This window comes from Cinclus cinclus, chromosome 10 (assembly GCF_963662255.1).
Source record: "Cinclus cinclus chromosome 10, bCinCin1.1, whole genome shotgun sequence".
In the NCBI taxonomy this organism is placed as follows: domain Eukaryota; kingdom Metazoa; phylum Chordata; class Aves; order Passeriformes; family Cinclidae; genus Cinclus; species Cinclus cinclus.
The window spans coordinates 17,739,947-17,754,763 of record NC_085055.1 but is presented as its reverse complement, the minus strand read 5'-3'; the positions used below and the strand labels follow the sequence as shown (position 1 = coordinate 17,754,763).

General features: G+C 46.3%; 1 protein-coding gene across 1 annotated transcript in view; it reads left to right on the top strand.

Moving 5' to 3' along the window:
* The first annotated feature begins 784 nt into the window (after positions 1-784).
* SGPP2 (sphingosine-1-phosphate phosphatase 2) overlaps positions 785-14,817 on the top strand; it is a 32,544-nt gene continuing 18,511 nt past the window's right edge. Inside the window, exon 1 of the mRNA XM_062499353.1 lies at positions 785-1,003. Coding sequence (XP_062355337.1) covers positions 785-1,003 — 219 coding nt within the window. The remainder of the gene's footprint in view (positions 1,004-14,817) is intronic.

The following is a 14,817-nucleotide window of genomic DNA, read 5'->3' as shown; positions in this document are numbered from 1 at the left end:
CAAACTTTAAAAGAGTCTATGTTGAGCAAATGATGATTGTGCAATCCTTTTACAAAATACATTTCTGGGAATAGAAATGGGCTGTTTTAAAATGAAAAAAAAATGCATTGATGGAACTGAGGTGCTAAATATTTCAGAAGTAGGAATCGGCAGGTATCACCTGCGGCAAGGTTTGCAGCCCAAGAAATTGAGGGGCATCTTCCAAGTGATAACTCCTCTTTTTCTCTAGGAAATTCCATAGCTGTATTTAATGGAGAAAATATTTAGAGATGTATCCTTATAGGTGTACATGTATATGCGATGTATACAACACAGGTGCACAAATATTTGGGAAAATAAATAAAAGGTGATTCCAAAACTGGACAAAATGAAACTGGGGACAGCTCAGGGTGTATTTTACACCCGTGAGATGAATTAATGGAAGATGAGCCCATGCAGAATGGCATCCACCCCTGAGTGTTTTTCCCAAAGATCTTGGTGTGATTCAGTGCATTCTATCTTTACGTTAAGAAGATAGCAGGGAAAACATCCTGGCAGGAAAAACACCAAAGATAAGGAACACATTGAATGTCCTACCCTCGCCAGGGGAACCCGCGGGGCTGGGAGGAGGGGAGGGGATGGGCAGGGCCCGACCGGCAAGGGGCGCTCCCGGGCGGGGCAGCGCACCTGTGCGGGAGGGGCGGGGCACGGAGGGGCGGGACAGCGCACAGGTGCGGGGCGGGGCGGGCGCACCTGCCCGGGGCTCCGCGGCCGGCGGGGCGAGCTGCGCGGAGCTGGCGGCAGCATGGCCCTCCTGCTGGGCACCCTGCGCAGCTCCCAGCCCGTGGCGCGCTTCCAGCGCTCCTGCGGGCTCTTCCCCGCCGGCGAGGAGAGCGGCGGCAGCGGCGACCCCGCGGAGGAGCCCAGGGAGCGCGGCGCCTGCAATGGAGCGGGCGCGCTGCGCTGTCCGGCCGGCTCCGGCCGCGCTGCCCCCGGCGGGGAGCGGAGAGGCCTTGGCTCGCAGGTGAGTGAGTGAGTGGGTGAGTGAGTGGGTGAGTGAGTGGGTGAGGGCGGCGGGGGGGAGGCTGTGACTCAGCAGAGCCGCCCCCGGCGCTGTGCGTGCACGGACGCCCCGGGAGGGTCCCCCCGCATCCCGCCGCTGCCCGGGCCGGGAGGAGGGAAAAAGGGCTCGGGCTGAGAGCGGGGAGCGCTGTGCGCTGCCGCAGCCCGGCTCCATCCCGGCCCGTCTTTGGGCTCCCCGCGCTCCCCCGGGATGGGGCGGTCCGTGCGAGCGGGATTTGCCTGCAGAAGGGCCTGGGCGGCACCGCAGCCTCGCCCCGGGATGCGGCTGCGAAGGAGCAGGTCTGTTCCTCGCGGGTCTCTCGCCGTGCCGTGCCGTGCCGTGCCGTGCCGTGCCCCTGCCCTCCGCAGGGCTGTGCCCGGCCCCGGCCCTGCCGCCCGCTCCGCGCTCCGGGCGGCTCAGCTCTGCTGATGGAGACAGGCTCAGCTCCCTGCGCTTCCCGCTGGCCTGGCAGGTCGCGGCTTTTCCCGGCACGGTCTGTAATTCCCCTGTGTATCAGAAAGGAACAGGGAAGGGGATGATGCAACCCATGTGTACAGGTCGGGCGACCTGCTTTTTCTCTTACTGTAATGACTTGAATTCATTAGCAGATCCCTTTGTGGTGCCTTTTGGAAAGCAGGTGTGATAATGGGCTTCCAAACTCTGCCTGCAACATAAACCATTCATGGACCAGCCATGAATGTCACAAGTCTACCACTCCTTCCCTTCCGTGCTATTTTACTCTTCCCTTTTCCACATCCAGTGCTCAGCTTCCCATTTCAAGCATCTAAAGTTCTTCCTTAGCTGCTGCTTGACTCTTTCTCGATTAGATGTAGCTCAGTCTGTTCGCTTCTGAACTCATTAGCTCTGTTTTGGGTAAACTGTGCAGATTATTCACTAAAAGATTTATTGTCGCTCTTTGCTTTTGAACAGTGACGTAGTTCATGTAGCAGTGTTGATACTGAAATCCTGTCCAAGTTAATGCTCCATGAATGCAGCTGTTCACCTTGAGCAATTGCTTTGGGTTTCATGAAGTAAGGCACAATTACCTTTATGTGAAGGGCAAATATTTTTTGGGTGAGACTCTATGAAACTTGGAGATAGAAGCAGAAGGGTTTGTTTCCACAGAATTATGACATTTGCTTCTGAAACATGAAAGTTGGGTTCAAACACCCCCAAAATGGAGATGGGACAAATAGATTAAACAGTGTTTCAGTGAAGTGCTAGAATTACAAAGACAGGCTCTCTCTGTTCCTTTTTATTGAAACTGGAAGTGAAAAGTCCATTTTTACCAGGAGAGTCTTCTGTAACCCAACAAGAAATGTGAAAATGGAATTTGCATCTCCCTTAGGCTAAGGCTCAGACCCCCTGCTTTGTTGCTAAATGACCTGGGGTTACCCTGATGTATCTGCAAATAAGCAGGTTTAGGAGTCTCATTTACATAGCAAATTCTTTGGCCATGAATTCTCTATGGACAGTGGCATTTTCTTGCTGCAAGTGTTTGCAGAAAGGTGCTAAAGCGCTGCTCCTGTATCTCCCTCCTGGAGCCTTGTGTGGCTCTGTGTGCATCTATCCCTTCCTGAAACTTGGGAGTTATCAAGTCCTTGTCGTCAGGACAGTTGATTTCTATAAGGTAGTCACTTTCACACTGCTTTGTCTCTACTGTCACAACTGACTTAAAGGTCCTTTTTTGTAAGTTCTTGGACAGCCACTAGGTTATGCCTGTAAAGCCAGAGCATATTGCATGTAGTGAAGAAGCTGTGAATGGCTCACTGGACAATGAGACTGCCACAGCTCTGTGTCCCCAGGACATCCCCCTTCTTCCAGTGCCAGCTCTCAGGCCCCTCCATCTGACTTGGGCTGGATCGTGCACCAGGGTGGCCCAGCTGGAGAGGCTCTGGGGAGAGGGAGCTAAGGGCTGGTAGTTTGGCAGGGGATGGACACACCTGGTAGGGGAAGATACCATACTGCACTGGAGACAGGTTGTCTGAAAGGGCTAAAAAAGACAGAACAACTCTTCCTCTGGAAGAAGGAAGCTTTAAATTATTGCATACGTTTGTGCCAGGAGTGCTGCTCACAATTCATCTTCGTTTATGTATAACCTGGAGATTAAATGTGTGTTTAAAAGAAATAAAAGCCACAGGGCCTGATTACAATGGCCAGCAGAGGCATGAGTGGCTGTGTGTCTGAATCTTAGTAAATCATTCCTGCTCGCCCCATAGGAGTTGCCATGAGATGAGACAAGAAATGAAATATTTAGATGTGATAGCTGTGGCTGCGTGTGTTTCTTAAATAATGGATCAGTCACCTAGCCCATGTTCTCAATGTTCCTTGGTTACCAGATCATTTAGAATCACTTTTTAATACCTCAGGTGCAAACTTTAGTGTCTGTGGATGATACAAAATGGTGCTAGTCCAACACACTAACTGGATTTACAGCCTGGCTTGGACTAGATACTGAATCTATGGGCTTTTAGTGGAGAAACTGTCTGAGTTTATTACTACAGAAGACAAGAGAGCAACTTCTTGTAATTATCCTGTCTCTGGCTAATACTAATTTCTTTTCTGTACTGCTTTCTCTTATTAGTTTGTTTCACAAGGAATTTATTTTTGGAACAGCTGAAAGGTATCTTTTCCTGACGCTTTGTAGGAAATCCTCAAGCTGTGCTCTTAAAAGCACCAACTTACTACCTGAAGCTGATGTTCTGTGAGTGGCCAAATAAAGGCCACATAGACTTAAAAAGTGGAGCTTTGCTTATCTCTAATCTCCTGGTGGACTTTTGCTCCTGAAATTGATAGCCTGAATGAAAGGGTACAAAGGAAAGAAACAACCTTCTATTCAAAGTTCTTTGTAGAGATTTGTTTGTCTTTCTCCAGTTTTCCTTTCCCAGATGCTTTATCATTTTGAGATCTGTCTTCCTGCCTTTGAGAGAATACAGTTCATGTTTACACTGTAGTTATTCCTTAACTGTCAGAACTGCTCCAAACTGGTGCAATGTTTACAAACTGCCTGATGATTTTCAGTGGTTCTTGCTCATGCTGAAGGTGAGGAGGATAATAATCAGAGTAACAGAAACAGAGAAGGTAAGTACAAACTGCACATCCATCTCAGATATATTACAATTCCCAAAAATGTGATCACATACTTGCAGGATATAGATGAAAACACCGTTTTTGCTGTGATGGGATGGGTAATTTGAAACATGCTTGCTCTAGAGCCTGAGCCATGGTCTCTCTCCTGTGGTGATCCCTTGCAATAGATTTTTGCATCCACCTCAGAATCTTGATTTTTATTTTTAAATTGTTTTGCAGGCTTACTTTGTTTCGTGTTGTTTCCCTTTCCATGCAGCAGTAAGGTAGCTGAGGTAGGTTCAGCAGGAGAGGCAAACCCTTGTGAGAGAAGCCCATGAGCACTGCTAGGAGAACAGGCGGCAAGGCATTTCTGCCTCAAGTGCTAACACTTTGTCTCCCTAGAGAATACAGCCGAACTTTTGGAAGCTCCTCAGTTTGGAGCTGCAGCTGGGGAAACATGAGATGCAGTTTCCTGTTTCAATGGGCTGAGCACAAGGCTCACATTGCCCAGCATCGCTCCCGTGCTCTGGTGCTCTGCTCAGATCTCCCCTGCCTGGCGGGGCTGCCGAGGGAGCTGCAGCATCCTGCATGTGTCCAATTCTTGGCTTGAGGTTTGAGCAGCCAGTGAGGGACAGTGTTCATCTCTGTGAACGCGATGGTTTCAGCAGAGGGTTTTGGCCAGCCCTGAGTGACAGTAGAGCCACATCCAAGGTTCAGGTAGTGTGTGACAACCCTGTGAGAATCTGTTAGCACTGGGTTTGCTTGTCCTCAGGGAGCAGCTTTACATCCCCTCTGGAGAATAGGCTGCAAAGGCAAGTGCGTGCCATTTGTTACTTCAGGATCCTGCTGCAGAAACACCTGGAGCTAACAAAAGTTAGTGATTTATTGCTGATTGCTATAGATATCCTGTGTGGTGCCTGCTGCTGAGAGAGGGGGTGCTGGCACAGGGGCACATGAGGGGCCGTGCTGGCAGCCCAGGTCCTCACACTGATGATGATGATGATGTGCTTCATGACTCAGTGCTTCATGGCTCACAGCCTGAATCATCTTTTTGGAGGCCACTGGACCTCATAATGAGGAGCTGTCAGGATCGTGGGATTAATTCCAGTGCTTGGAGGTGAGCCACTTACTGCTTTATAATTCTGCTGAGTGTCTTGGGCCATTAGTTCAGATATCAACCAGAATAATAAAAGTTATTCTGCTGTCATTTTTCTCGCTTGGGTCTCTGGAGAACAGGAGTAGATTTAACAGACAAGAAGTCAATGTGTTCTGGAAAATTCCATTGGGCAGCCAGTTCTTTCAATTTACCTCATTTTTATGCTCTGCACGGAATGTATAGGGGTCATCTGGGCAGTGGAAGGTGACTAATGACTGCTATGGCAAGCAAATCTGAGGTCTAGAGGGTACAGGTAGTGTTTTCTAAACCATGAAATTTTTATTTAAAATGTCTGTTCATTTTCCTTCTTTGAAGGGTTTCATATCAGTCTTCTTTGGTTAGCACCTGTAACTTACTTTCCCAAGGTAAACTGCTATTGGTCTAGATGTGGAAGACTGTGAATGCTTTAATATGGAGCTAAATTGCTGATTTATTCTATTACTAAAATTTTGGAGTATTTATTACTGGATATAAAAATAAGAAATATGTTTAATCCTTCCCTTTGAAGACAGCTGGCAGTTGCAAGCTGCTGTTAATAGGGTTTCCTGAGCCTGTGGGTTCTGGCACTCAGGAAGTGGTCGCTATCACCCCAGGCCAGGTCATTTTTTATCCCCTTTATGGCTTACTCCACTGGATGGAGTTATGACTGATTTCTTAAATCAACCAATTTATGAAGTGTAGTGGCTTTAGTGTTCCCTATTGCCATTTCCCTGTGCAAAGTGAGAGTGTTGGGGTGCTTCATTTTACAGGAGGAGTCTCTCAGACCCCAGTTGTGCCACAAGAGCAAAGCCTGGATGTTTGCAGTGGACAGGGTTCAGAGGCATTAGCAGTGAGGAACCTGTTCCCTGGAAAATGTGCAGCCCACCCACCAGGATCTGTGGCATGAAGCAAAGGGCAGAGCAAGAAAAGACTGAAAGAAAGGTCTAGGGAGGAGAAGGGAGTCCTTGCAGAAGGGCAGCTGACAGCCATGTCACCTGCAGGTGTGAGGCGCCAGGGTGCATTTTGAACTGGGACTGACTGAAATGCTCTGAAGCTTGCAAGCACCTGGCAAGAAATGTCCCCAGAGCTGTGCCAAGCACTGCTGGCCGGGAGAGTGCCAAGGGGGCTGCAGCCACAGACTGCCTCATTCAGTGGGGTGGGGGATCCAGACCTTGGAGCAGCACTTGGCAACATCACGTTACATGTTGGTGTCCTTGTGTGTTTCTCCATCACAAACAGAGCTGACATGGGCATGACCCGCATTAATTGCAACTAATAATGAGGCAGCAAGAGAATGGAGAATACCTTATCTGCAGGTCTCCTCCCGGGGCGGGCTGGCTGCTGAGTTGTCCTCCCGTGTGCCTCTCCACAGCCACAGCTGCATTTGGAGCACATCCCTCCTCCTTACAGGGGTCTGTGCCTTGTGGGAGCGCATGGACACTGCACCTGCATTGCTGTGATGGTACTTAAGCCAAAGCTCTGTTTGGCACTACCTTAGGAAACTGCTCTTTATCTCAAAACCTGGAAATATCTGCTAGCAAAGAAGTCACTTCACCCTGTGCTGGTGCCTGATTGTAAGAAATTAAAATAGTTTAGTTGTCTGAAAATGGTACGATGTTACTATGTTTATGTTCCAGAAGCCTTGCTGCTCTGTGCCTCTCAGAACAGATCTCTGCCATGGAACTAATCTTTGTGAAAAATTAGCTGACTGGCTTCATGATGCTGCTGGGTAGAAATAAGTAATTAATCTGTGGTGTCAGACTTCCAGGCTATAGTTAATTTCTAAAATAAAATCTTAAGGCGAGAGAAAGCTTTTTGCTCTGAAAAGAAATGTGCCAGCAAAGTCCTGGTTTTCCATGGTCATTTGCCATTCCTGCACGTTCCTGTTGGGTTGGATTAGGTTAGGTTGAGTTCAGCTTCTCTTGAGGATCTCCTCAGACCTAGTGTACTGGGGCAAAAGTGAGTGAGAGTCTTCCCATTCCTCCTCCTCAGTATCCCTGCAGAACACCTTGGGTATCCAGCAGCCATGCAGGCCCTAGTAAGTCTCTGACTCATTTGGTTTTGGCAGGAAGTCAAAGCTCAGAGGTGGTGGTGCTGGAGGGAGATGGGTGAGTGTGTGGGCAGGGTGACCATCAAATGCTGTGCTGCTGGAAAACTGCTGCTTTGTGGCACATCCTTCTACCCAAAAACAGTTTTAGTAACACTGTGTCTTTGGAAATATGAAGTACAGTAAGTTACAGGGGAATCTGATATCTGCTTTGACGCTGGAATCCCCATCTTTCTCAACTGCCTAAAATTTTCTTTCTCTGTTTCTTGTCTCTTCCTCCCTCTATCCACAGATGCTGGTGCAACCTAATCCTTAAAATTCTCAGACATTTCCAGGTGCAGACTCTGTGTTGCACCCCACAAAATTGCAGTCTAATTCTTGTAAATTAAAATGCAATTAAATAAACCTGTTCTTCCACTGTAAAACAGGGAAGAAGGAAGCCTTTTCCTTCTGCCCTTCCCTCGCCTGCCTCTCTTGCCCTGTTGTTTCCATATTGCACAAATTTGCCAGTTCTTCCTGGATTGTGGGAGGATGCTGAAGTGCATGAGAAGCTCACCCACATCTGTCAGGGCTCCTGAAATAGCTGTGTCCAAGCTGCCCAACCTCTGCCTGGCAAAGCAGGGCTTAGGGAATGGAGGAGGTGTTCATGGCCCTATTTATGCTGCTGTTGTGCAGCTTTCTTGGCAGAAAAGTGCTGCTGACCCACATCAGCAATTCATAACAAAAGTGTCAGAGCTGGGCTTCTGGGGAGCTACTCCAGCAACTGGAATGATCATGAGAGGAACAGCTTTCCACAAAGAGCAGGCAAGGAAATAAATGCAGAGGTGTTACCCTCCATGTCAGAAAGGTGTGTTCAGGTGTGTGCTCAAAAGTCTAAGATCATGGTGGAAGGTAGACCTATTGGAGTTCCTCAGAATTATACTGCAAGAAAAGGGATGAAACACAATTCTGTCCTGACCCTATGACACCACTGTGCGAAGGAAGGTCAGGCTGTCTTGCCTTTTCAATAGCAACAAGCAAAAGCTCCAAAGTGTATGAGCTGGTAGGTTTGACTAGAGGATCTTCAAAGGTCCCCTTCCAACCTAAACTGTTCTATGATTCTCTGAATAATGGATGTCAACTCTCCAGGCATCTGCTAAGAAAGGAAATACAGGAAGTTAAATGGCCTACGAGTTTGAGTGTGACAATGGACACCTTTAGCTGGAGGGTGATGAGAGTCTCTTCAGAACAGGCTTCATAGTCATGTGGAAATCACTAGCTGGAAATGTAGGTGTGAGAGGCATGATGCCTGTCAGATGAATTTAGAAGAAGGTGCAGTTAGGCTGGAGGATGAGAACAAAAGTCAAATAATCTTGTCAAGCTGAAGGTGTGGTTAAAAATTGACTTCTATTTAATAGGTGCAGATACTTATTGAAAAAGCAGGTGTAGACTCAACTGTAGAATGGAAAAATAGATGTGGTAGAGATTTCATGGAGGACAAAAAGTTGTTTAAAATTACAGGTTTGCCATAGTTCAATTGTGACAAACCTCTGAAAACTGCCCACAGAATGAATGGCGTTGTGCAGGACTGTTCCTTCAGCACTGCTGAAGTGTCACATCTGGTCCTTGGGCTCTGTAATTCAAGACAGGCATGTTAGGTGTGCTGTGTCTGGAAAATGCTCAGTACCCCTTGTAAGAATTACCAGGTGATTAGGGAGTGGAAGAGAGGATGTTTGTCGTTTTTTATTGCTTGTAAAAGCCTTCTCCTGTGTCAGTCTTCACAGAAAGGAAACAATTTGTTCTTTGTCTGCAGTAGATAAGAAAATAGCAATAGGTTTCAATTTCAGCAAGAAAGTTTCATTTCAGACTGGGTGGCAGAAGAGCAAAGCACTTGGAGATTGCCTGGAGCAAGCAGTGGAATTTCCACCTCTGGTTCTGTAAGGACAGGTTAGACTAACTTCCACCAGAGTGGTGGGGTGTAAGCCATCCATCCCTGGTGGACAAGCTGGACCAGCCTCGGTTTAGGCTGTCAGGAAATGTGAAGCTGTTCTTTCCAGTGGCTGCAGGCATGGTCCTTCACAAACAATCTCAGCCTCCTTAGCAGCCTCTCCCCTTTCTGAGACAGACGTACTTTGGTTTCTTTAAGACAGCTTTCTTTAAGGAAGGCAATATAATCAATTTTTCCTTCCTTGATTCTTCCTATTAATTACCTAAACAAATGCTCTGTCAACTCTAGTCTTATGTTATTCCACTTTAAATTTAAATGACTCGGCAGATTCTGCTTCTATGTGTGTTCCTTCAGCACAAGGATGGAGGTTAATCATGCTACTTCTAGAGCAAGACACAGAAATAGACTGAATTTCAAGTTTTATCTCCCAAATGCTAATCAGAGTGGAAGGGAAATAATATGAAAGTTAAAAAATTAAATCCTACATGAAGTGTGAAGTGCCTGAACTGTGTTTGGGACCCATTCCAGCCTCAGTGTGCTGGGTGTGTTGATGTGCAGGTGTGTGTACCTGTCTCAGCTGACCTTCCTGTACAGGCTGAAGGGGAGACTTTAGTGAACACAGACTGGTGTAGGATGTGGTGACTGGATGAGCATTGTGCCCAGGGGGACAGCATTGCTGGGAGACCTGCATGGACCTTTCCCATTGTCTCTGGGTGGTCTCAGCCTTTGGTCTGGCAATGCATAGCCCCTTTCAGCCTGGCTGCTTCCAGCCATCCCCGCTGCTCTTGGCTGTGCAGCACTGCTCTTCTATTGCACCTTGCTGAGGGTTTTATCTACTGGCCTTTTGGAGTTAAGAAACTGCTGAAATACTGCCAGGATTCTGCCTGATTTTTAGGCTCCCCACTGGTTCTTTGACTGAGACCACTGGAAGTGCTGTGACTCTCTGGCTTGGAGCTTGAGCACTGTTATGCCTCTTGCAATGATTGTCTTGCTTCTGCATCAGCTGATGGTTCCAGGCCACATCCCTGCTCATTAGGGCAGGAGTGCCTGCTGCTGTCTTTGCTTGCACAACAGCTGGGGCTGGATGTGTCCTGGTCAACAACAGGACCAACAGCTCTTTGCAGCCAACAGCAGAGCTGGACAAAATGCTATAACATTTAAGGAGGACTTCCTTGTGATTTCTGTTTGTCTCCATTGCCACATTTCTGAGGTTTTGGTTGACTCTAGGTGTCCCTCCAGCAACACTCTGTAAACCTGGACAGCTATTGAAAACCATCTGTCTCATGTTCTGCAGAGACTAAAAAATTAATTACTTGTTTTAAAGCATTTAAACGGAGTGGAAGGCTGCACATTGTGTGAGCTTGGTTAGGTTTATTTTTGATGCCTCGAGGCTCTGTGTGTACTCTGTGGGCACTGTGCGCTGTTGTCCTGCCCCTGCTGTCTCCTGACATCTCTGCAATGCCTTCCATGACTCTGGATTGCTCCTTTGCTGGCTCCCCTCTCACCCTACCATGGGTGCTGTGCACCCAGCAAGGGGCTCATGGCCACACCAGGATCCCCCCTGGGGCACAGCCCCTGTTCCTGGACACCCGTTCCCTCCTCGTGGGGCAGTGGCTTGCAGTGCTGATGCTCTCAGGGAAGGTGGATGCACAGGTTCTGGAGTGGTATTGGCTGCTCTTGGCTGCTTGTTGGATCTTCAGGAAACTCAATGTGTTTGACGTGCAGCTGGATGGAAGAGATGAAGCCTTTGATAATCATGGGTTTTGCTTTTTCTTATTTTCCAAAAATCTCATTACCAATATTTATTTTTTGTTGTTGTTGTGACTTGGTAGGCTCCTTTTTTAACTTGGCACAGTTAATAAACATAAAGTGATGCAAAACTGACTGCTTATACAGAGTACTCCAGTACAGAAGGCTTTTTCCCACTGGTTTTACTGTAAACAGTACAGTCTTGTGGGGCTGAATTGTCTGATTTATATTGCCTTTGTGTACAGCAACATCTAGACTGGATTTTTTTGTTTTGTGCCTGATTTTTGGTGGCTTCTCTAAATTTAGAACACTTTCTTCTACCGCATTAAAAAAACTTCAAGTGAAAAGTATGTAATGTGTTAATTAGGGACTTTGGGAGGGAAACTCTTAATCTTTTGCAAGGCAATTCTGTTGGAAGGGGAGCAAGGGACTTCAAGAACTCCAATTAAGCATGTATATCTTCTGAAAGATCCGAAGTAATTGAGAGCTGAGAACAGAGTGTTGGTTAATGGGATCTCTGGGTCAGACTCTGGGCCTTAGAAGTCTGATGCTGCACAGCTTGTCTCTAGAGCCAGGGCAGGAAAAGCTGGGGCCTGTTTTGTTCTCTGACAAGAGACCTCCCAGAAGAATTGCAAGGAGGAGTATCTTTGCACAGTTCCTTTTTTTTTTTCCTAAAAATACATTTTTAATCTATTATGTTAGTGGCTCAGCTGCTGTTCCTTTGTTTCAGCTTTGAAGGCTAAACTACAGATATACATCCTTTCTAAAATGATGGATTCCTCCTATGCTGTGTCATTGTGTGCTATTGTATCCCCAGGGTCACCACGGTGTTGGTTTGCCCTGTTCTGCTGCCCTTGTAGGAATGTTTTGGGGATGCTCCCATGCTCCAGGGAGCTTGGGTGTGTGCTGTGGCAGCACCTGCTGTGGGTGAGCCACCCCTGTGCAGAGACTGCAAGTGTGGGATGACCTGCAATGGCCATTTTTGTGCCAACAGCTGGGTAGTTTATTCATGGAGACTCATACATCCGTGAGAGTTTCTAGTAGTCTGAGCACTTGAGGTTTTACAAAACAGATATTCTGTAGTTGATGAGAAGGGTAATTTTTGTCAAACTACCTGTGTCTGTGTCTGCAAATGTTGAGACTTATTACATCTTGTTTCTGAAATGCTCTAAAAATTCTGACTTTATCTACAGCCTTAATTGCTTCCCATTAAAACCTCTTTGATCCAGACTGAATAGCAATGGAGGTGGATGGAAGGGCTGATTTGCTGAAAGGGCTTCAGGCATTGTGGAAGGCATCAGGTCACCGCAGTACATTAAGAATAACTAAGTCTAAAGATAGGAGTTACTTAAAATTAGAGATTGAATAAATTTCTGGGAATGTTAGATGATGTTAACACAAATAATGGATTTTTCTGCACTGGGGTTAGAATGAGAATAAAAAGGGAAGACACTTCACAAAGCACTGCACTCTGTTTTCTGCAGAAATGGTTGATGGGGATAGTAAATGTGAGCTGACTGCAGTCTGAAGGTGCCTGGGGGAGGCTTGCCGTACTTACAGTGCTTTGGAATCATAACAAGTGCAAACACCACTTTTTTACCATGCACTACCAAGCATCAAGTGGAGTAATTCTGTGGTACCCTGCATGTCTGACATGTAGCTCTGTTTTTCCCCTGCCACACATTGGCTGTGCACAAATGCTGGAGTAGAGTTAAAGAAAGGGTGATGGAAACCCAACCAAATGTGTGTGTGTGGTTTCTGATAGAAAAGGAATGGAAGAAAAAAAGAAAGGTTTTAAGAATCATTTGAAGGACTTGGACCTGCCTTCAGCCTGGAAATACTTTTTTAACTTCACATTTCTTTTACAGCCTGAAAACCGTACTTTTCCCCACAGAACAGTTACTGGAGCTAGAAAGTTTTATCCCTCATCCCATGAGGTTGCAAGTCTAAAAGCTTTACCTTAGGGATGTGTCTGATCCTCTCTGAGCTAAAGCACACAAGCACATTATTCCCAGTACCTCGGAGATTAATGCTGCAATGATGAGTTGGTGGTGCCAGAAGAAGGCTTTCTGTGGGGCCGTGTTAAGTGTCACCAAATAGAGTTTCAGGATCTCAGACAGAAGCACTGGAGTTGCTAATTGAGCTGGGGCTGTTTACTAAGTGGCAGAGACTTGAAACACTCAGGCTGATTGCTCTGTCCTGCAGCCAGCCACAGCAGAGCTGTTTTCCTAGAGGGATGCCAGTAACTCATCTATGACCTGTGTGCCTGATAGAGGGGGGAATACTCCTCTGACCCTGGCATTTCAAAAAATGTTGACTCATCTTTTCTGTTTGTTGGTGTAAAAATCAATTAAAGTTGTGGGGTTTTAATGATAATTGAATGGATGCAAGCTCTTTCCATCTTGCTATTGTCATCTCTGTGCAGTTTGCCTCATCTCTGCATTAAAAGCAGATGAAGAGACTGGAACTTCTAATGGCTTTTTCAATGAGTCACAAGTGCGTGTCTAGACTCCTTAGGCAATTTTTATGCTTTCTCACTAGCACACAAGATGAGAGTTTCTCTTTAGTAAACTAGTTACACAGCCAGCTCCAAGCATAACAGTTTTCATATTTTGAGAGTTTTACAAGGTTATGTCAAAGCTGTATCTTATTGTGTCTGTGTGGAGACCTTCATGATCCCTTCTCAGTTCCCATCTTTAGGAAGTTCTTTTGTCTTGTATTTATATAACCAACTTCCATATTTTGATTTTTTTGGGAAAGATGGAGTGAGACTAAATTGGCTCCTTTGCTCCTCCCCTGAATCAAAACTCCTGTCTATTTGTCTATCTCCTTATTTCCTCAAGTGATAGGTATACCTACAAAATGTGATTCACTTGCCTGTTGCTCCTGCTAACAGTGTGAGGCTTCTTAGTGGTGTCCTAGTCCCAAATGGCAGCACCAGCAGAAAATCTTTTCTAAACACATTCAACATGTGGCCAAGTTCATGGCCTAAGCAATGTGTGTTCTTGTATGGTTTCCCAGCTCTGGAGGGCTGGGTGCCACCTTTTGGAAGAGCTAAAACAAACACTCTTAGGTGAGGTACATCCAATGAAATCATCCAGCTGCCAAATCCAGAGACTGAATGAAATTTCATGCTAAATAAAATGAATAAATAAAGTGCTAAATTGTCGCTGTTTACAATGTTTCTACTAGAAATGCTTAAAAAGACAACGTTGTGGTTAAAATGTTGGAGTGAAAATCTGATGGTGGCAGGTGCAGCTCTTTCCTCTCCCCACTCAGAGCCCTGTGTTCCCCTGGATCTGCTCGTGCAGCTGTGGTTGCTGAGCCCAGTCCCACGTAGCAGCTGAATCTTCCAGCTGTGGCACCTCAGTGTGGGGTGATCCCAAGAGATCCTGGCACAGCAGCACGGGGCAAGAACTCTACTGGCACAGGGAAGAACTCTGCTCACTCTGGCTCTTGCCAGCATCACCTGACAGCAAATTTCAGGGACTATAATGAGGCAAATTTTAAATGAAGTAGCTCAGTATTTGCAGTTTAAGTTTTTCACCCCAAAATGCATTTCCAGTGAAAGCAGTGGTGGCTTTGTATACTGATGTAGAGATTTCAAACTTAACACATCAATATCTTTTCTGAAAATAGACCTGGTTACCCTGGAGGAAAGGCTGATCCCATCTGTTGAAAGTCTTTGTCCATGTGACTGCTACCTAAGTTATTCTGAATAGATTTTTGCTCTGCAGGAAATGTAGCTGTGCTATCACTACAGTCTTCATTCCAGTATAAAAGTTGAACTTCATTGATACTTTTGATAACAAACGATTTGGTTTAAGGACTTTGAACTGTAGCATTTA